This window comes from Martes martes (assembly GCF_963455335.1).
Source record: "Martes martes genome assembly, chromosome: 18".
NCBI classification, from domain to species: domain Eukaryota; kingdom Metazoa; phylum Chordata; class Mammalia; order Carnivora; family Mustelidae; genus Martes; species Martes martes.
In genome coordinates, this window is record NC_137906.1 from 9545283 (window position 1) to 9567444 (window position 22162).

The 22162-nt window shown below is 52.7% G+C and overlaps 3 protein-coding genes across 4 annotated transcripts in view; 2 read left to right on the forward strand and 1 right to left on the reverse strand.

Moving 5' to 3' along the window:
* Positions 1 to 1439, forward strand: part of LOC308359792 (pentatricopeptide repeat-containing protein 1, mitochondrial-like) — a 17907-nt gene extending 16468 nt beyond the window's left edge. The window contains exon 9 of the mRNA XM_080831109.1: positions 849 to 1439. Coding sequence (XP_080687235.1) covers positions 849 to 1031 — 183 coding nt within the window. The 3' untranslated portion in view covers positions 1032 to 1439. The remainder of the gene's footprint in view (positions 1 to 848) is intronic.
* BUD31 (BUD31 homolog) lies at positions 1428 to 8826 on the reverse strand. Its single transcript, XM_080831115.1, has 6 exons — positions 8456 to 8826; positions 7317 to 7440; positions 6762 to 6883; positions 3526 to 3648; positions 3134 to 3300; positions 1428 to 1677 (listed from the first exon to the last, which is right to left on the reverse strand). The coding sequence occupies exons 3-6, from the start codon at positions 6853 to 6855 to the stop codon at positions 1627 to 1629; spliced, it is 435 nt and encodes a 144-aa protein (XP_080687241.1). The 5' UTR covers positions 6856 to 6883; positions 7317 to 7440; positions 8456 to 8826; the 3' UTR covers positions 1428 to 1626.
* PDAP1 (PDGFA associated protein 1) lies at positions 8786 to 19371 on the forward strand. Of its 2 annotated transcripts, XR_013968458.1 has the most exons (7): positions 8786 to 8930; positions 11866 to 11957; positions 13276 to 13383; positions 15185 to 15306; positions 17392 to 17543; positions 18657 to 18997; positions 19075 to 19371. XR_013968458.1 is itself a non-coding variant. In XM_080831114.1 (6 exons), the coding sequence occupies exons 1-6, from the start codon at positions 8918 to 8920 to the stop codon at positions 18713 to 18715; spliced, it is 546 nt and encodes a 181-aa protein (XP_080687240.1). In that variant the 5' UTR covers positions 8786 to 8917; the 3' UTR covers positions 18716 to 19371. The 2 variants fall into 2 exon arrangements, 1 of the variants encoding a protein (XP_080687240.1); XM_080831114.1 differs by having other exon boundaries at positions 18657 to 19371.
* Positions 19372 to 22162: the final 2791 nt, after the last annotated feature.

Here is a 22162-nt window from a genome sequence, read left to right on the forward strand (position 1 = left end):
CAGAGCTTGCGCCAGGCAGAGGGCATAACTGGGCATCTGAACAGCTAGCGGTTGGTCTTTCCTTACCGGTTCTTCAGGGGTCTTCGTGTGTTCCGGATACTCATGTTTTGTTCCACGTTGCAAGTATCTTCTAGTTAGTGGACTTGTCCCCACCCCATGGTGCAGTGTCCTGAGGGCATTGTCTCAGTTTCAGTCCAGATACCAGCCTCCTGCAGGCCTAAAGCTTACTGGATTTAGATCACACTCCTGTTCCCTTAGGACGGGGACTTATTTCTGCCTGTCCTTGTCAAGATTTTGTTTTATGTACTTTCAGGCTGCATTAGGTACATACAACTTCTGGAATTCTTAAATCTTTTGAATCCAGCTGTTTGTCCACGTGTGCTAAGTTTTTATCTTCAATATATTTTTGGCTGCTTTTTTTTTCCTACGCATTGCTTTACCAGCTTTGTTTTAGCATCTGCCGAGCCTCTTGTTTCCTCCGTTTCTTCCCCCCCTCGAGACCACTGCAGCAGTGCTGAGAGGACACAGGGGAGGCGCTCAGGCCGTGGAGGCAGTGTTAGCACCCAGCGATTCTAGCTTGGGGGGCCAGGGGGCCATCCCTGGGTGTAGCGCAGTAGCACTGACTTTGAGGGACCGTTAGCAGATGGGAACGTGGTCTGCCCCACAGCAGCTGTTTCTCGACAGTAAGCGACTTGAGTATCCATAGTTTTCCTGCCTTTCCCCCTTAACCACCTAGAAATGAGAACAGCTTCCCTGAGGCCTGAGCCGGCTGCCGTGGGTTGGGATGAGCCGTAAGTAGCATGCAGTGACTACAGGCTCCTCTGAACCCCGTGCTTTTCCATTTATAGTACAAAGGGAAAAACACCTACTTGGAGAAGATTGATGGCTTCCGGGCTTATTATAAGCAGTGGCTGAAAGTGATGCCAGCAGAGGAAACCCCCCACCCGTGGCAGAAGTTCCGGACCAAGCACCAGGGGGACCAAGACCCCATCACAGAAGCTGATGTGGACGGAGGCCTCGGAGGCAGGTGATGGGTGTTTACAGAGCCCTGAGGGAGCCCCAGGAGCCTCTCCACATCAGGCCTGTGCATGTACTCATGCGGCCTCAAGCCTGAGGAAGGGCCCAGCGAGGAGTGAGCGCGGCAGCGTTTTGCAGGCATTGGTATGAGGACACACGCTGGGCCCAGGGTGCCTGACAAGTTCATGGCAGGTCCGAGAGCAGCCTGGCCCACCTTAACACACCATCTCTGGTCATCCTTGTCTGGGAGGGGGCTGTCCCTGCAGTGATGAGGAAAGTGAACTTGCTCACAGTCACACAGCATCTACAAGGTAATCAGGATGGAGGCCCAAGGGGACCGGATTCTAGGGCCTGGCACTCGCACACTGGGGTCCACAGACTGCTGGCTCTCGGACAGAATAAATGCTGGATGCAGAAGGTTTAAAAATTTTATTTCTATAAATCACAGCTGAGAAACACCAAAGCCTTTACACGTAGAGACCGTACTCCAACTCAGGCCAGGAGCACTGCTCTGCGAGAAGAGCTGCTCCTGGGAAAGGGGGTGGCGCGACAGGCAGAAACCCATGAAGTCCAAAGTTCAGGGTGAAGAGGGGTCAGGGCCTAAGGGCCTCAGCCGGAGCAGCCCCGGCAGCCACAGTGCGTGCACTCGATGATCCGGCCCTGAAACAGAGGACAGCTGAGATGCTACACTCCTGCCATGGGCCACTCCCCTGCCCCCAACAAGGGTTGCAACCAGACATTCACTATCTACAGGACACTCCTCACAAAGTCCTCTGTGACAGATGCCGACACTGAAGCTACACCTCTGTGCATTTAATTTATACAGTCACTGTACGTCCTGGCGCCCAGAAGGGAAAAAAGTCTGAATGATTCTTGTTCCGTGAAGTGAGCATAAGCTACCCTGCAGTGAGCTGGAAGTGCGTCCCCTACTGCTCAGGGGGCTCAGGGCCTCTGGGCTGGGGAACGTTCTAGTAGAGGCACAGGGGCAGAGGAATGCACTGGAATCTGAATGGCAGCAGAAGAGTCTTGTCCCCTGGGCCGGGTGTGCCCGGATGTCCGGCTGAGAGCCTGCCCAACAGAAGGGCCTAGAGCAGTGGTTTATGTATAATTTCATTTGTTCTCTTTTTTGGAGGAACAAGACCCTTACCTAAACGCTCAAGATCAGATGGTGACAAAAGCAGGCTCTACTCTGGCCACAGGGCTGGGGCAACACCCATGACCAAATGCCACGGTAGAATCCCGGGGTGAAGGGGGTGTGGTGACTTCTGCCACTCTACCGCCTCTCCCTGCCCCCACCTGGAAACCAGCACCCAGATTCTTCAGGGGAGAATCTGATGTCCTTGGGCCCTCATCTGATGTTCACTCCTCCCTGACTTCACAGACGATTCAGGGAGACAGAGCTGCCTGCTGAGGTAAAGCCCTTGGCCCAGAGCTCTACAAACTAGAACTGGTCTGCAAGGGACTGGTGATGAGGCACCTGTGTGAAAGGTGGCCACCGGGGAGGTGGGCAGCCCGGCCTGACCGCCTGGCTCGGCCCACCATGGTCAGCCAAGGGGCTGCCCTCAAAGGCCACGACAGCCAATGTCCTAGGAACTGCCTCCCTCCCCCTGCACTTCCACTCCGGAGAGGCTGACACTGTCAGCTCAGCGGCTGCATATGCAGCACCATTCCCGAGCTCCCCAGTAAGTTTTAGAACAAAGGTCTGACAGAAGAAATGCCACATAATACATCTGAGGAGGAGGCCTGGAGAAAAGCGTGCCTGGGGAGAGCATGGGAGGGGAAGGGCAGGAGGCCTGCTGACGGCCTGAGCTCCCCCGACTCGGCCCTCCCCACCACCTTGGGGGCGGGTGTCTTCACTCCCACTTCCCGTGAGGAAGGAATTCAGTAATTGCTTGCCCAAGGGTGCAGCGGAGTTGGCCCCCAGACCTGACACACAGCAGCTACCACGCTGCCCAGCATGGACTGCATAGGAAAGGGACTCACTCCCCCGGGGCGTGGCCAGCAGGCCAGCCAGCAAAACCGTGTTCAGTCCCCTGCCGTCAACTAGGGCAGATTTCGGGACTGAAAAAGTGACCTCAAACTCGATCATCAGACATTACAGGGGTAGAGACGTTACCACTTCCAGCTTGCTTTTGGGGACCCGGCAAATGCAGTTTGTTCCAAAATTGGTGTCCCGGGTCTGAATGCAGCGCAGGCAGCATAAGTTCTCGTAGCCCTGCTTTTTCCACTTTGCTATCAGATTTTTATCTGCGTAGCCTTCTTTAATGCAATATTCGTAGAGTTCTGTCAAGAGAAAGGGAAAGGGCATCACACCATCGTATCACAAAGCTGCCCCCGCCCCAGCCCATCACTACTCTTCACTAAAAAGACTAAATAGCCAACGCTGACCCCTCCCCACGTTTTTTACCAATAAGAAAACTGACAGTTGCTGAGGTTGCAAGAACAGGAACCATTAAGTAAATGTGAAAGCTACTCAAGCTGGTGAGCGGAGAGAATTGAGTTCATTACCTCTGCTTATGGCTTTCCTCTTGTAAAAGAGGTCAAAAATATACCGCGTTTTTTGGTGATGGATCCTGAAGATAGGCCACAGAGATTCCACTTTCCTCTTTCCCTCGTGAGGTTCTGTTTCAGCTGCGGAGAAAAAGGTGTGTGTTTGTTTTCTTGTGGCAGGTGGTGGTCACTGCACAGGACACAGGTTTTTGTTTTTGTTTTCTTGTAAGTAGGGATAAAGAATCAATCCTACTTCATACCCTCTAGCTTGGCTATCATCAAAAAGACAGTCACAAGGGTTGAGGATGCGGGAAAATTGGACCATAGGCTGCTGGTGGAAATGTAACATGGTACAGCCTCTCTGGGGAACAGTCTGGCTCTTCCTTAGGAAGTTAATGTTACCATATGCCCTAGCGGATCTCCTGCTGGGTATACAGCCCAGAGAACTGAAAACGCACGTGCCCACAAAAACTCTCCTATGAACGTGCAAACAGCAGTATTCACAACAGCCTGAAAGCAGAAACAATCCCGGTGTCCATCAGCTGATGAATGGATAAACAAAACCCACCCACAGCACGGAGCATCATCCAGCCAGAAAAAGAAACGACCTGCTACAAGACGGATGGACCTTGAGAACATGATGCCCAGTGAAAGAAACTAGTCCCCGAAGCCCACCTACTAGATGACGGCCTACAGGGACAGAAAGTGCATGAGTAGTTGCCTCAGACTGGGAGAGCTGGGGGGATGGGGGAAGGGGTTGCCCATCAAAGGGTGCAGGGTTTCTTCAGGAGGTAAGGGTTGCCCAACTCTGAAAACACCGAACACCCCCTAACACCGTAAAGGCACATTTTACAGAACAGGACTTCTATCTCAATAGAGCTGTGACTTGAAAAGAGATAAAGTAAGCCACGTGATGTAAATAGGACTGTTTGAAGTGAAATTCTTTCCGTTAGCAGTTACAAGTTGATCTTTGCCTGCTACCTCCACTACCTCCGCTCAGTTTTTACAGCAGGGGAGAAAGGGAAGGAGGAGTCAAGAAAACTGTACCTCCATTCCTCCAACTTTGGGGCCACGCTATCACTTAGGATGTGGAGTTCAGCTCCACACACAGGATTCTGTGATCCAGGCAAAAGGCAGGTGTTGTGGACTGAGCAAGTGCAGCCTGTGTGGGCTGTAGCCGAGGCCCTGCCCTGGGGGCTGAAGGCACAGCAGTGGGGCAGGCAGAGCAGCTCTGGGGCGGCATTCCAGGGCAGGGAGGCGGACTGGCCCCCAGGAGTAAGTGGTAAAGGCCACAAGAAAGAAGACCATGCAGAAGGGGAAGTGGGGGCTGACATTTCATACAGGTGCTCAAAGAAGGCACAACGGGGCATCTGATCAGAGTCCTTAAGAAACAAAGGGGGTGCTGGGCAAAAAGGGGAAGGGGGCCACAGGAGCAATCTTCCAGTTATAAATTAGTCCTGGGAAATGGTGACTACAACTTACGGTACGGTATGGTATATTTGTAAGTTGCTAAGAAAGTAAGCCTTAAAAGTTCTCACAAGAAAAAAAAAACTGTGAGGTAATGAATCTTAAATTATTGTTAATCTTTTCATAATACAGACATATCAAATCACATACAGCTAAAACAGTGTTTTATGTCAGCTAGATCTCGATTCAAAAGGTAGGGGGCAAACATGCTTATAGGGCAACTGGAAACAGAGCCTCCCTCCCCATGCTTTTGTCATTTCTCAATCTTTACATCAGAGCAGCACTCCCATTTTTAAAATCCCTTTTGGACCCATTTTCACAAGACCATGTGAACATTCTTGGATGTTGTTTTATACAGGTCTGCACACACAGTGGAACGCAAAGTGGAAAACTAGAGGTACGGGTGTCCTGGCATAGACTAGATTTAGATTTTTGCCACTTGGCTAATGCCAAAAATTTCAAAAGAAATGGCCCATTAACTTCAAAACCTCAGCAACAATTCTTTTAAAGTGTTATTCTTTAAAAATCTAGCTAAATGTCGGGCGCCTGGGTGGCTCAGTGGGTTAAGCCTCTGCCTTAGGCTCAGGTCATGATCTCAGGGTCCTGGGATCAAGGCCCACATTGGGCTCTGCTCAGGAGGGAGCCTACTTACCCCTCTCTCTCTGCCTGCCTCTCTGCCTACTTGTGATCGCTCTCTCTGTCAAATTAATAAATAAAATCTTTAAAAAAAATCTAGCTAAATGTTCATTATGCAAGTGTTTATGCTTGATCTTTAACTAGTTTAAAATTCTTACAAAAGCAACCATTTAGGGGTGCCTGGGTGGCTCAGTCAGTTGAGTGTCTGACTCTTGATTTCAGCTCAGGTCATGATCTCAGGGTTGGAAGATCGAGCCATCAATCAGGCTCTGCGCTGGATGTGGAACTTGCTTAAGATTCTCTCTCCCTCTGAGCCCCTAGACCCCGCACTCACTCTCTCTTAAAAAAAATTTTAGGGGTGCCTGGGTGGCTCCATTGGCTGGGCGTCTGCCTTCGGCTCAGGTCACAATCCCAGGGTCCTAGGATCGAGCCCCGTGCTGGGCTCCTTGTTCAATAGGGAGCCTACTTCTCCCTCTGCCTGCCACTCCCCCTGCTTGTGCTCTATCTCTCTGACAAGCAAATAAATAAAAATCTTTAAAAAAATTTTTTTTCTTTTTTTTAAAAAGCAATTGAGTAAGTGGTCACACTGTGATCATAAAGGCCAACAGATGCTCATGGCTTCAGATAAGATTTCTAAAAACACACTACACTGATTCATTAAGTTCAGGATCATACAGCATTTTGAGGGAACTAAAGATGGCACATTCTGGAAAACTAGTGGATAATGCAAAAACAAAGTGATGAAACCTGTGTCAGAGACCCACAAGAAAAATCTGGATAAAACTCTTACAGAAAATGTGAACATGAAAAAGGACAGGATTTTCCAAGTAAACATATTCTGTAAGACTCTAAATATGTACCTAACCAAAACAGTAAATAATTAGAGGTAGACTACTCGCTCTTTATTCTCAAAGATTTCTATATCAAAGTTGGCCCCAAAATGTCTTTGAGGTCCTTTTCATTAGTGCCATCTTATTTTCCAGAACTCCTAATATTCCTGAGTTAATAAGCAAACAAAACAGATCAGTGTCTAGAGGCCACAGTGGCAGTGTCTCTTTCAATATGATACTCGCATTTCTGCCTGCCCCCTGGAGACATCAAAGCCTGTGACTCTTAGACGCTGCTCACCCAGTTAGAAACTCCCCACTTACCTTCTCTCATCTTTTGATCTAATTCATCCAGCGTTGGTTCGATCAACTCCCAACCATCTGGGGGAGCTTTCCGACTCCTTTTCACTTTGGGCATTTTTTTCTACAAGATAATTTGCAAAGATCTGGAGGAGGAAAATTAAATGGATTTGTTTCTGAACCTGAAATCCCCAAAGGCCTTCACCAGCCACCCTTTTGGTGCACATTCCCTTCCCTAAATCTGTTTCCTCATCCGTAAAATGGGAATACTAGAAACTACACAGAGGGCCATTGTGAAGATTTCATTATAATTATGCGGAACATGCCTGCATTAAATGTGTTTAGTAGATTTTCCCCATTATCTTTAACATCACCTATGAGCCTCGCCCTATACTGGAAGTTGGGAACAAAAAACAAACAATAAGACACAATTTCTGTCGTTGGAAAGGTGACATTCTAGCAAGGAAACAGAAATTAAGAAGGTAATTATAATACAGTGTGAAAAGGCCTATGGCTGGGAGAGCCGAGAGACCGGGGGTTTAAAAAGGAAAAAGATGGTATAAAGCCAAAGCACCTTACCGTCTCTTCCCAAGAAGTCTAACAGAAAGACCTCTGGTCTCTCCAGTTAAAGGCTTAGGTTCTTGACCAACTCTACCAACTACTCTGTGACTCTGGGGAGGTCACCTTCCCTTTCAGATTTTGTCTGTAAAATGAGAGCAGTGAATTAGCTGGATTGCAAAGAAAAGAGTCTTTGAAACCCAAAAAAGATACTACATAAAGGCAAGTCATATAAAGCCCATATAATAGGCCAGCACAAATATACAAACATTTTTCAAACCACATAGCATTCCCTAGCTGGCCAAGAGAATTCAGGTTAATTATCTCCTATTTTGAAGCACAGCAGGCTCCTCTCTCCCAAACAACCAGTCCCTCCCTTCCGTGGGGTGCCGGACAGTTTACAAAGTCCTCCCCGCCGGCATAAAAACATCCCCTGGTTCCTTTCATGAATTCTCCATTAGCAACCTTACAGGTGAGGAATGAAACTTCTAGAGGTAAAGTCAGAGTCGCAAAGGCTGAGAACTGGCAGGGTATGATTCTGATGGGGAGGCTCCTGACTCGCTAATCCGTGGTCTTTGCACAGGTCTCCCCCACGCTGAAGCTAGAGATGGCCAGAATCTGGACTCTGCCCCAGCGCGCACTGGCCGAGAAGACAAAGATATGGGATGAGCACCTTGCTACGACCCAGGGAAATTCGAGAGCCCTGGTCCATGTGTTACCCAGGGGAGGTAACAGGTAGGAAGCAACCGGATCAAGAGGTGTCGGGCAGAGTAAGAGGTAGTAGCGCTCGGGAGAAGAAACGAGCAGAAAGGCGTTCGAAGTGAGGGAGGGAAAACTTGACAGTGGGGATTGTAGGAGAGGCTCCCAGGGACGACGGCATCTGAACCGGGCTTATAAGAACAAACAGTATTTAGACAGAAGGCGTTCTCAGCTGAGAAAAGAGCGGGAGAAGCGGGAGCCTAGGAGAACCCCAAATCTCCCCTTCTCTGGGAAGAACGAACGAGGCGCCACCTCCTCTCGGGAACTCACTCTGACCTTCCGCTCCAGAAGCCCGAACCCACCCCTGGCCAGCCGCTCTGATCGCTGCTGGGCCAGTGCAGACCTCCGATTCCTGGCCCTTCCCGTTACCAAGGTACTGGAGAACACAGAAAAATGCTCACCCGAAACACCGTCACCATCACCCTCCACCTCTCTACAGACGGCTTCCGCTTCCCAGGTGATATCTCCAGAGTGAGGTCCTCGCGGAGCCCCTCCCCACCTCGCGCAGAGATTGCGTCATCTTAGGTGTCCGCAGTTTTGCCTGTATAGAATTTTACAGCCGCTGTTGCCTTTTGCCTTTGCATCCCGCGGGGAGACCGGCAGGCTCACGCGTCTCCCGGGACCGGGGAGGACCGGAGGCTCTGTTGCCTGGGCAGCGTGCAGGCGAGCCTGGACTCAGGCGACGCGCGGGACAGTCTCCGTGCGCCGGCTTCCCTGAGGTCCCCAGCCCTCGCGGCGGCGGCGGCGGCGGTGGACAAGCGCTGAGAAAACTGGGCCGGGCGGAAGAAGTCGAGCCCGAGGTGTTTCCGGTTCCGGTGTCAGTTCGAGGCGCCGCCGCCGCCGCCGCAGCCGCTGGAGCCGCGATGCCTAAAGGAGGTGAGGAGCGAGCGCGCGTGGCCCGCGGGCCTCGAGGGGCTGCCCGAGTCCCGCTCCCGCTGTTCATTCAGCCCGCGGGCGTCTCGGAGAGTGGCGTAGAGGGAGAACGTCCGCGCCGGCTGAGGGCCAGGTTTGGGCCTCGACGCCCAATTGTCCGGTCAGAGAAACTGAGGACCGGAGTGGCCACGAGCCACTCCTTCGTGGGTCAGGGGGGACTCGGAGGCTCCGGGTCCTCGGCGACACGGAAGGCCGGGTCTAGGGCGCGCTTCTCCTGGCTTGGGGGATCTGGAGTTTTCTCCCGCTTCTAGGCTCGCCGGGGACTGAGTCACCGCGTCCCGCGCCTGTGCCGGGCCCGTCTGCCTTGCGCGTAAAACGTGGGCCCTCTCGAGCTCTGGGCGAGCCGGGCCTGACTAACGAGACCTAACTTTATGCTCTCGAGCCTGGCAGAGCTAGCTTGGTCTGCCCCTATTCGGTAGTGGCTCCATGTGTGCTTTTGAGCCAGTTGCTTCATCTCTCTCTGTCTGGGTTTTCTCATTTTGCAAACCGAGCTTACGATTGTACCTACCTCATAGTACTGGTGGGAGACTTGAACTAGGTAATCCACGTGGAGTGCGCATTACAGCGCGGGGCGGTCGTTAAGTGCCCATTAAGCATTATTTGTAGGGTTTTGTCAGTTTCTTAGCCAGAAAAATAGAGGATCCAGGGAAGACCAGTCCTTCGTTCTCTTCTCCCTAAGAGTCAGAAGTTTTTTATTTGAAGTCTGGCTGTGTCACTGTCTAACCCCGTGGCCTGGAAGAAATCACTTAATTCCAGCCTGTTTTTCCTCATCTGGAGCACCTGGCCAATAACCCTTCTCTTGGAGCTGGAGATATAGAGGTCATAAAAAAATAGAGCACTCCAAGTGCCTGGCTAACTCCTGGCACAGAACAGATGTTCAGTTAATAGTGGTAGCTCATGTGTCATGTTGGTTAAGATACTTCTACCCACAGGAAATCTACTTGGAGTTTTTTCAAACCTAAATGACTTCCTGATTTTTACTTGCAGAGATACTGGGGTTTACAGAGCTGAATCCATTTAAACGTACCTACCTACTGATTTCATCTGTGGTAGGAAGAGTCACATCTCTTCCATTTTTCTCATTCCCGTGTTCTGCAAAAGGAGGGTGCTAAATGAACCCTTTGGGGTCCAGAATTCTGGTTCTCAGTGTCCTATCTCATAGACACTTTGAGCCAAGGTTGGAGATTACAATTAGAAAATCCTGAATATCTTGGTTAAGTGACTTGATCTTTGGCTTGTGAAAAGCTTCATGGCAGATAAGATTTACATTTCTTGCTTGTGTTGATTTGCTTGGAAAGCAAAGGAAAGGCCTTTTTTTATTTTCAAGTACAAAATTCCCTGAGAGAAAAGAATGCACTCTTGTTTGCATTATGTAAACGTGACACACTTTTTTAAAGTCAGGAAGAGATTTTGATAAGAGTTATGGTAGGCCAGACTAAGGTCAGTCTCCCCTAACCAGGTGTGTGGGATGAGAGCCTTAGTAGCCAGTTTTGAGTTGTGACTACTGCCTGGCATATTAAGAGGGCAAGAAAGGGTGTTGGGTTTTTTTAACGGCAAGCTTGATCTCTCACAATAGGACTTTCATGAGCATAGACTGAGACACCCCTGGGAACCCAGGTAGTCATTAAAAATGGGTGGTGTGGTCTGTAGCAGCCCAATTATGGCTCTGCAGCTGCTGTCTAGGAAGTAGGAGGTGGGGGTAGTTGTGCTACTGTCTCTGGAGTCCAGAGAAGCTCTGGCTGGCTAATTACAAATTCTCTGCACTCAGTGAGACACTGGAAATCAGCTGGGCCGAAGCTTCTAGAAGAGGGGATGGATGAGGCCACAACCGCCCCAGCATCCTTCAGGACCACCAGAGCAGGTGCCATCCTGCTGTAAAACTGGTGGCTTTAGCAGGGTCAGTCTCTTGTCCTGGTGCAAGAGGGTCGACTATGAAACTATATTCTTAGATGAGCTTTAATTTACAGTTAACATTTTTAACTGTTAGAAGGTAGTCGGCTTCATTTTCAACTTTAACTTCCCCAGCTGTGCGTCCTACTCTAAGCAAAAGAAAGTTTCCCATAGGTTTTGGGTTTTTCCTTTCTACCATATCACTTAGGTGAACCTGGAGTATTTTATTATATTCTGTGATATTTACAGTGAATCACTGATGTGGTCAGTGGCTTTGTTTTATTCCTCCTGCCAAAATACTCTGTTAGAAAAGTAACAAATGTAGCATACATTTCTGTAGTGCTTATTCAGTGCTGGGCACTGTTCCAGCAGATTTACTAAGTTAACAGATTCGTTCTCACGACAACTCTAGGAGATAAGGACACAGATGGAGAAACGTAGACTCAAGAGGTTAAGTACCTGCCCAAAGCGAGCAAGTGGTAGAGCTGAGATTTGAATCTTAAGTGTCTTGTCTGTAGAATGGGACCAGCTGTCACTCCTTATAGGTTTATTCTCAGGATCAGATGAGTGCCTGGCTGTGACAGAACATTTGCAAGTAAAAACCCCTGTAGTCATAGCAGGGATGTGAGTGTTACATGTTCTGACTGCATTTTGGTCCACCGTGTTTGGATTCTAAGGGTCCAGGGGAGTTGGCCAGTTATTATGTGCAGTGTGCCCTCCCCCGTATCCTCCCCTCAGGTCTTATTTGTAGGAAGCTACCTGCAGCACACAGTTTGGAGCTGCCTCAGGTGGTCATGTGTTGCCTCTTTTGAACGTGTGAAAGTAGGAGAGTGAAGGTTTGGGTGATGCTTGGTGAAGGGTGGGTGGTGGGGGAGGTCTCCGCATCCTCTGATGAGAGCACCTCAAGCAGGACACAGCCCCCTGGGGCCCGGAGCCATCCAGGAAGCCGATTCCCTTCCACCTTCCTAAACTACCAATCATTGTACAGGGAGAAAGGGAGGCCACAAAGGCCGGGCAAGGCAGTACACAAGCCCTGAGGAGATCGACGCACAGCTCCAAGCTGAGAAGCAGAAGGCCAGGGTGAGTACGTGCCTGTTCAGGCCACTGGAGTGGCCCACGGTGGTTCCATGCTTCTGTGGCATCCAGAGAGGCCAGGCAAAGACCACCTATTCCCAGGGAGAAGTCAGCACCTGAGATTCAGGGTGGAGATGGGGCATGGACAGCAGGCGGGTGTCCCAGAACAACCGATAGTGAAAAGGAGAGCCATCTTCTGGAGTGAATCCATTAGAACTATGTTTTTTTAGCGGCGATTGCCTTAGTGGGTCTCTGTTCTTGGTCCTGTGTTCCTGCCTTCTGGGAGCTGTCCTTCCGCCAGCCTCAGCCCATCCACAGCTCAGGCTCCCAGCAGTCCCATTTGTTCACTCTAGCCATGCCAGACCTCTTGCCAGACCCAGCATGATATGATGCCCTATCTTCCTACACCCCCGGCAGGCAAAGTACTGTTCGTTTTTGCAGACCTTGCTGAACGTCATCTCCTCTGTGACTCTCACTGACGGTCTTCACCCTTCCCCCTCTAGTCCAAGCTTAGGAGTTCACTCTACTCTGTTCCTGCAGTGTTTTTTCTAGTCTTTTGTCAGGAAATAGAATGTTTTCATCATCGTTGATGTTCACATCCCTGGCTACACCATTAGATCTTCGCCTGGATAAGGGCCACAAAGAGCACAGTTAGGCATGATGAGTGACACAGCTGTGAAGTGCCTGGGAGCCCCTAGAAGGGAGGGGCCACATGTGGTTGGGAGAGAGGGGAGGAGGGCTTGAGGGAGGAGCTAGCAGCTAAGCAGGACCTTGGAGGTTGTGTGGGCTAGTGCTAAGGCAGAAGGATCTACTGTTTTTGTTAGGCATATTTTTGGTGGGAAAGCAAGAAAGGTAGAAGGAAGCAGCATGTTGGGTGTTGTGTTAGGAAGCCAACGCAGCGAGGCCTCTGCATGGGCAGGTTGGAGTGGCTGGCCTGCCATTGACTGTGGGAGTGGAAAGCAGGGAAGGACTTGCCCAGGAAAGCACGTACCATTTGGCAGCTGCACGTGGCAGCTGGGGAAGCAGGAGGGTTGCTGAGCAGGACTGTGGTTTCCAGCCCCACAGCTGAGTCTTTCTGACCCTGGGAGATGAACTTCTCACCGAGAAGGGCTTTCAGGCTGTGGAGCCGAGTAGATAGGCTGCCTCTGACCCAGGTCCCCTTCTAGGGGCCAGGGTCGCAGAGTAGGACCTTGTCCTACTTGGTCCCAGCCTTCTGGGGGGCTTAATTTTTCTGGGTCCACAGTCTGGAGGTGGTGGGAGCAGGGGTCACAGTCTAGGGGGTTTGTGCATTTTTGATTTTGCAGGTTGTCCATTTCTGAAACAGGAAGAAGAGGAGCAAGAAGAAGGTGGAGATGGGGCTGCAGGTGACCCCAAAAAGGAGAAGAAATCCCTAGACTCAGATGAGAGTGAAGATGAAGAAGACGATTACCAGGTACTGCGTTTGGTGGGGGCCTGGGACTTGGACTCACTCAGTCAGCAGACGTTGATCAAGTGCTTGTTGATCACCATTTCTAGTTGCAGATGTGGACAGAGTCCTTGCTCTTAAGGGGTTATGTTCTAATAGGGAGTTACAGACAATAAGGAAATAAACAGACAACAATTTCAAGTAGTGGCAGGTATTGTGAACAAGCAGTAGTAGTAGTGAAGTAGTGTGTGGTGAGGACGCAGCTTTTAAACTGAGAGCTGAGAAACAGGCTGGAGCTAGGTGTGTGAAAATTATCCTGCAGAGCAGTCAGGGCGGCTGGATTAGCAAGCTCAGAGGGCCTGGGGTGGGACAGGAGCAGCGGGAGGCTGCTGGGGGTGTGCCTTCGTGGATATGGAGAGGAGTGGCTGGGGATGAGGGAGGAGCGGTTGGCAAGGGCAGCTCCCATGTGGCACTTGAAGGGGTTTGGGTTTCACTGTTGTGGGTGGGGGCAGCGGGTGGAGACCTTGAAGTGGGAGGGAAAGATGACTAGATTTGCTTTTAAAAGGTGGTCTGGGGGTCGCCTGGGTGGCTCAGTGGGTTAAGCCTCTGCCTTCCGCTCAGGTCATGGTCTCAGGGTCCTGGAATTGAGCCCCGCATCGGGCTCTCTGCTCAGCGGGGAGCCTGCTTCCCCCACCGCCCCTGCCTATCTTTCTGCTTACTTGTGATCTCAAAACAAAGTGGTTTTGTCTTCTCTGCAGAGAGTAAATCATAGGGTGTTGAGGTTATATGGGAAATGGCAGTAGGTCTCCAGACAAGAAATTGTGGCTTGTGTTGGGATGGTGGTAGTAGCAGTGGAGACGAGTGGGCAGATTCACACCATGTTTTAAGAGTCGGGTTCATTGGGGTTTGCCGAGGGGTGGGTTCAGGGGTGAGGGAAGGAGGCATATGGCCATGGCCTAAGGATGGTCGGAAGGAGCAGGGTGTGTGAGGCACGTTCACTTCACGATGTCACTAAGCAAGTGGAGGCGTTTGCAGGTAGCTGGATTGGACATTGGTGTCTGGAGCTCTGTGTCAGATTGACTGCTGTTTGGAAGCTGTCTCTTTGGTCACTTATAGAGAAAAGCGGGGGTTGACAGGGCCTGAAACTTGCACCCAACCTGCTACATTGAGGACTTGAGCTCTTGGCTGAACTTCCCCCAGGGGAGGTAGAAGGGGCTGGTTCCTCGAACCCATAGATTGTGATCTCATGGCTCATTCTCAAGTCACTTCCGTCCCATCAGCTGAGAGGGCTAGCAGCTGGAAAGTGAGCTGGAAGCGAGCTGGAAAGGGTCCTGATGCCCTTGGCCCGGCCTGCCCCAGGGATCCAGTCGTGCTTGTTGCAGTCAGCCGTGGGATTCCATGGAAAGCTGCTTGGGGGGGAGGGGCTGGGCTTGCAGTGGGGACATAGTGCTGTATGTTGAGAGCTTGTGAGTTGGGCTTGGATTCTCAGCTCATCTGCTGTCTACTCCCTGGTTGGCGTTAGGCAAGTTGGTTAGTCCTGTGTCTCTATTCTGTCACCTCTGAAACGGAGAGAATAATCCCCGGTTGCTGGGACTCCACAGGTTGGGCTGTAGTCCTGTGCAGTCGCTGTCTTTGTACCTCCCAGGCTGCTGGAAACTCTGCTGAGTGCTGTTCCCAGTGGGAGGCTCAGGCTGAGCATCGTGTTGGGACAGGGCTGGAGTAGGAGCTTGTCCCTGTCCAGGTGGGCTGTTGGGAGATGGTGGGAGTGGCCCTCAGGGGCTCTGCAAGACCAGATTTCTCCAACAGTCACGTTCTTGTCCTGTCTTAGCAAAAGCGCAAAGGCGTGGAAGGGCTTATTGACATCGAGAACCCTAACCGGGTGGCACAGACAACCAAAAAGGTCACACAACTGGACCTGGATGGGCCCAAGGAACTTTCAAGGAGAGAACGGTAATTTCTGCTGCTGGGCCTTGGGACCTGGGCCCTTGGACCAGGGGCTGGCGTTTTGGGGGTGGAGGGTGGGGTTTGGGAGTGTTTGAGGCCCAGTTCCCCTGCCCTTGCCTCCGGGGCTCTGAGGTTCCCAGTGGCTGGGTCGGGGCTCCAACTTCAGCCTTTGATTTTGTTTCGTCTCATTCTCTAAAGGCTCTATAGAAACCTCTCCAAAAACACAAAAATAATTTTTTCTCACCATTAGGAACCAACAGGGAAAAACAGAACAACAGATTCAGACTTGAATGTTGCACTTGAAGTAATGCCCAGGGATACGGAGGGTTCTGCTACAGTCCCTTCCTCCAGAGCGCCCTGCTCCATGGACGCTTCCCTTACCCCAGCCTGATCCGACCATTGTTGGCCTGCATTCTCTGGTGTCACTGCCATGGGGTGAGGTAGAAGACAGCACAGGGCGGAGAGGTCTGCTGGTTGCTCCCTAAGTCCCAAGTGGAAATGGAGCTGCAGACGGCTTCCTCTTGGGTTGTATGAGGGTCTCGGTCCAGTGCTGGAGTGCTCTGCACAGGGCTGTTCCTTGACAAGTAGTGCCCTAACTCTGGGTGGGCACCAGCTGACATCAGGGGCCTTATCAGAGGTTGAAGTCCTTTAGGGAAAGCTGTCCTGTTTTTCTTTCCTTCCTGGGCTGCTAGGATTTAAATCCGTCTTCCTGTGCTAACCCCGTGATGACTGAGGGGTCTATGAAAACCCCACAGGGAAGGCTTATGGGCTTAGGGTGTGATTAGAGGCCACTACGGATTCCAGCCTTCTAGTAGGTTCCCTCTCACCAGTAAAAAGGGGATGCTTTTGTTACCCCTGCTTTTTGAGGTTGCAGCGTGGAAGCCATAAAGGCCAACATCCTGCCTGGCACTTAGCCTTCACTGAGGGGCTTTGCAGAGCCTTTGGATAGCCTTGCTCATCATCCCAGATGCCTCCAGGGCATACTGCTCACCACCTGCGCCACCCCCCCAGCCCCTGCCCCCGCCAGGTTGGCTCTCTACTGCTTGGCTTAAGAGGCTCCTGGCTCTGCACCTACCTCCCAGGGTAGGACCTGCTGAGCTAAGAGGTGTTCTAGTCTCATCTCTGTAGCATGTGTTTTTCCAGAGTCTCCTGGGCAAGACATCTGCTCATCTGACTTCTGGTGGCTGGCCTTCTCTCCTGTCGGGCCAGGTCCCAGGCTTTGTTTCTTATTAGCCAGTGCAGTGTGCTGTGAAGTCCCCTGGGAGGCCAAGTCCCTCCCTCGGGCTCCTGCTAGGCAGGACTTCCCGGCCCCCTCCTCTAGTACTTGGCTTTTCCAGGAACCTGGTATAACTGGGACCATCCAATAGCACAGTGAAAAGTGTGCCTACTCCGGTTCAGAATCTCAGGCCTGGGAGGACGATCCTCAGACAGAAGCTAATGACCATCACCTCTTTCTCTGCCTAGTGGGTTGGTGACTGACACCTTTGTCCTGTGGCTGTCTAGCTCTCATTCCCACACCCTCCTTAGTGGGGGCTCACACCCCAGAGGGCAGCCTCATATACATCTGGGCTGCCCTGATTGAGATCGTACTGTGTGCTGTTGACCTGTGATTGGGTGGGTGTGGTTCCCATCTGTGGCTACTTGGTCCACTCCCTTCTCTGCCCCTCAAAGAATGTGATTTCCAGTGCCTTCCTTCTCTTGCTTATCTTTGGATACACTGTTCACTTGGGTGTTTGGTCCATCTTTCTCACTGCGGACACCAGATCCGAGTCAGCACCTCCCTTCCCCGCAATGCGGACATTGTTTCCTTTGTGCTGAGCTCACACCATCCTCTGCTGTCTGTCTGGGAAAGCTGCTGCACCACTTGAACTTCCTCCAGCCCCTCAAGTCTGTCCGTCAGAGGTCCAGGCCCGTGCCTCTGCTTGTTTGGTGAATGTCCATCATGGAGGGGGCGCCTCCATGCAGAGCCAGGGCGCCTTCCTTCACTTGGGCCCCAGGCCGGAGGACTTGGCTTCTCTTCTGGCTCCCACGTTCAGCTCAGCTGATAGTGGTGGGGAAGATGTCCCCTCTGACACCATTTTATCCAAACAGAGAAGAAATCGAGAAGCAGAAAGCAAAAGAACGTTACATGAAGATGCATTTAGCTGGGAAGACAGAGCAAGCCAAAGCTGACCTTGCCCGGCTGGCGATCATCCGGAAACAGCGGGAAGAGGCCGCCAGAAAGAAAGAAGAAGAAAGGAAAGGTAAGTCCGGAGCCCGTGTGGCTGCCCGACTAGTTCTGGGCAAGCCACCAAACCCCGCGCTTCCTTGTCCTCGTTGTGTGATGGGATGGGGTTGGGTGGTTGAGTAGAGACCCAGCCTGCGTGTACATGCACGTGCCTTTCTCGCTGTCATGTGGAGGTGGGTGTTCCTGCCCCCCACATCCTAGGGTGCTGGGAGAGTCCGGCAGCAGCTGGGACTCAGTCAGGGCTTTGAATCTGAGCAGAGCTCCGTGCACAGCAGCTGTGGATGCCTCGAGGATGCAGCTAGGGCAGACCTTATGAAAGTGGGACGGTCCCCCTAAGTCATCTGGTGCCTTGTTGAGTGGAGAGAGCTGCCTCGGGTAACCGCTGTCCACCTGAGGGGCTTGAGAGGGTAGAGCAGGGTGGGCTGGACCTTACAGTGCAGACCTGGATGAAATCTGCCCCGGCTGTCCCTCTTCCCGCATGCTCTCCCTCCAGTGGGGTCAGAGGTTGGTGGCGGGAGCTGTGGGGAGTTGGTCTGGTTTATAGGAGCATTTAACTCATGACTTCCCTCCTCCTGGTCTTACATACCCTCTGTACGTGTGGGACCACAAGAGCCCTTGGGGATCTGCTATCCTGCCTCCTCACCAAATCACAAGGAAACCGAGGCTCAGAAGGGGGAAGCCAGCTGCCGCAGGGTTGTCACCACACTGGCGATAGCCTGCTGTCCCAGCTCCCCACTGGTAGCTCTGGCCTCACAGTCCCCAAGCTGGAAAGACCTCCGCATGTTGTTGCTGATTGGAGGCTGTAGCACCCACACAGAGAGGGTGTAATTGCGGGGTTCTGCTTGGGGGTGGGGTTAGAGGTTCCTCTTTGCCCAGTAGGTCGTGTGGTGGGCCTTTGTCGGGGCAGCCACCCGGACGTGAGGGCAACGTCTGGACACCAGGGCGCAGTGGCTCCTGCAGGAACCCTCTGCTCCCTAGGGCTGTTCCTCCTCTGCCGGCTGAGCCCACTGGCCAGAGTGTTTTCTGTGGTCTTCGAGCCGCCTGGTGGTGTGCTCCCGGGGTGTGGGGGGGCATGTTTGGATCCTGGGTGGTTTCACTTTAACACCTGCGCTTCCCTTCCTGTCCTCAGCAAAGGATGATGCGACTTTGTCGGGAAAACGGATGCAGTCGCTGTCCCTGAATAAGTAGCACGGCCTGCGGGAGGAGGCATCAGGGATCCGGCCGCGCCGCCAGGCCCTCTGCCGAGTCTCGCCTGCCCCGTCCTGGCGCCGCAGCAGCCCCTCACGGCAAGGAGCCCCCGCAGCCTGGGGCCTCCTCTTCATCTTGGCACAGAAATCGTTTGGGGGGATGGTGGGGAGGGCTGGGGGGAGGGGGCGGCTGCTATCTGAGACAGAAAGATGCGGGACAGCATTTCATATGTAACCATTCGAATGTTTTTGCTGTTTTTAGAATTCAGAACTCTTGTTGGGGGTGCCTGGGAGGTGGGGTGAGAAGAGCTTCCATTTGTCCTGTAGGTTGCACGGTAGGGGCTGATTGTGTGGGGGGAGCCGCTGACAAGTTTGCAACAACCAGCCCCGGTCTGAGTTGCCTGGGTGCTCCCTCAGAGGGGCTGTCGTCTGGGAGCCCATGCCCTTGGGTCCCTGAGGGTCATGGTTCGTCCCCAGCAAGTCCCCTCTGCCCTTCCCCACCCCATCCCCACCCTTCTGGCCAGTGCTAGGGCCCATTCTTAACCCTCCCCATTGATCATTTCAAGAAACCTCTGTTTACTGTGCAGCACCCAGGCAAAACATACTCCACAAGTCCAACTTGTATATTTGGCAGATTAAAACTTGACATTATCGTAATATTTGTTCTGTGGTGCATTTTTGGGCCCTTGTGCCTGGGCCCTTTTCACCCAGCAGGGCACAGTGTTGCTTTCGGGCAGGTCCACCCCACGAGGTTTGGGTAGCACCCAGCTGCGTGTGGGGACGGGTCCCTGGGCATCTGAGCTGGGAGAGACCTTGGGGTACAGAGTTAGTCCCTCCTGCCCTTTAACCCAAGTGTGGTGGACCCTAAGCCAGAGTGGCCAGGGACCAGTCCACCGTCCACTACAGCAGCACCACGCCTCCCTGCCTTGCCCTCCAGGTGCCCCGGTGTTCACAGTCTCAGGATTTCAGTGCTGGGAGGAAGCATGATTGCCAGGCATGACCTCATGCCATCCTTACCACCCTGGAAGGTGGGGATGGCGGCAGGGAATCAGGCTTTGCACCATCAGGTGAGCTGCCTGCAGACTCCCACACCCCTTCGTCAGGGGTACTCCACCTTGTGAACACCAGCATCCTTTGTGTACGGTCCTGAGAGGTCAGCACCCGGTGCCAAGAAGGGATCTGGCCTGAGGTCAGAAAGATTTAGTGGCAGAGATGGAATTGGGCCCCTGACTTCTAAGGACTCCTGCCACGCCCCCTGGGCTTGACCATGCTGGAGATCAGCAGCCCCAGGAGCCCCTGAAGGGGTTCCACGGCTGCCAGCATCTGCAGAAAACCCCTGACCCCGGACCTGAGGAGTGGGACTGAACCTGAGTTTGCCCGGAGCACCCCCCTGCCCTGGAGGTCGTGCAGCAGCTGTGTCAGGTCGGTGCTATGAAAATGAGGTCCTCTGAGAAGATGAACAAGAAGGTGGTGGCTGTCTGGAAGTTCACGGACAGAGTACCCTGTTGTTGGTTCTGGGGGCTGCCAGCCAGCCGAACTGGAGCCGCACAGGGTGGTGAGGAGGTGGCCTCTAACGTCCTGGCAGCCAGGTGTTTGCAGGAGTGGCTGGGCCAGCAGGGCTCCCTGTGCGCCCAGGACTTGTCCTTGTCTGGTTGGACCTTGGTGTGAGACTGGAAGCCAGGACGTCCCTGCTGAGACCAGAAGCCAGCCTCTGAGTGGTCATACAGATCTCACCGGTGTACCCGAGTGACGTGTCAGCAAGACTTCTGGCGTGAAGCATTTCCTTCCCCGCTCAGCTGGCGACCGGACCCACGTCGAGTATCTTTCAGCAGGTGCCCCCTCCAGTGGGGCTTGGAAGTCAGACCTGAGTTTGGATCCTGGCTCTGCTGCGTCCTGCCCATGAGGCTCTGAGGAGGTAACTTCTTTCTCTGGCATTCAGTTTTCTCTTAGAAAGGGGTAACGAGGCTGCTCTTTTTTTTTCCCCCCAAGAGATTTGAGAGAGCGTGCGCGCATGGGAACAGGAGCAGAGGGAGAGAGAAAATCCCAAGCAGGCTCCACACACAGCCTGACACCGGACTCCATCTCATGACCTTGCGATCGTGACCTGAGTCGAAAATCAAAGATGCTTAACTGACTGAGCCACCCAGGCACCCCAAAGCCTTCCCACAGTGGGGAAACAATGACTCTAGTGTATTAGGATTTTCCCAGTTGCGTTCTCCTCCACTCACCCAGGTCATCCCAGCTCCTCCCTGTCCCTCATCCCCTGTATCCTGCTGGTTGCCAGGGCCTGTGCTATTCCCAGTCACCTCATACCCACACAACTGTAGCAGCAGCGTCATGTCTCTTCCCATTTTAGTGGCCTGATTCCCCAGGATCCCAAGGACCTCCATCTCATCCATGTGCCACACCACATCAGTCCTCCAGCTCCTAGATCGGTCAAACCCTTGCTCACAGCCCTTCCTTTTTTTTTTTTTTTTTTTAGATTTTATTTGACAGGTCACAAGCAGGCAGAGAGGCAGGCAGAGAGAGAGGGGGGAAGCAGGCTCCCCACTGAGCAGAGAGCCCGATGCAGGCCTCGAATCGCAGGACCCTGAGATGACGACCTGAGCTGAAGGCAGAGGCTTAACCCACTGAGCCACCCAGGCGCCCCGCTCACAGCCCTTCTTGCACGTTATGACTTGCCTGGAATCTTAACTCCATCACAATCCCTCCTTTTCTCCCACCGCCCCAACACTGGGTTGTCATTATCAATAGCCAGAGACTATGAGCTGCTTGTCCCCTCCACTGTCCTCAACATCCAGTGGGGTGGGGTGCAGAGGAAAGCCCAGAAAGCCTGGCCGGTGGTCCTGGTGTCCCCTGGTGACATGTCCATCACAGAACAGGGTCCAGATCTCCTCCTCCCCTGATGGGACTTCCCACCTGCCGCAGGAGCCCAACCCTATCCGGTCATGTCCTCTAATGTCTTTTCCTCCTTCTTAGAAGCAAAAGATTGAACCTGTCAGTTTTAAGCCAAGTACTCTGTCTATAACAAGGGCAGACAGTTGACATCCACGAGGCCTCTGCAGCTGAACAAGAGCACACTTGCTGCTCGTCCCGCTCGTCAGGGTCTCAGAAGAACACGGATATTCTGGGGCCACTTTTCAGCCCTGAGGTGAGCTATTAAAAAAAAAGGTATGTGGACACCTCCCTGGCCTTCTAGGCCCTGACAACAGTCCAGTCAGCTCCTGGACCAGAAGGTCACTTAACAGAGGGCTGGTAGGGTCCGGGGGGGTCTTGGCAAGCATTTAGCCTAAGAGGAGTTGTGTGGCCTGTCGCCTGGGATCTTCAGATCTCTATCTTCTTGTGATTTGAGAGTCCGTGGGGGCCTCTTCTGACTGAGGGCTGTCCTGAGGGAACGGCCCTAGAGCAGTCCAGAAGGCAAGTTTGGGTGCCCTCCGTCCTGCAAATG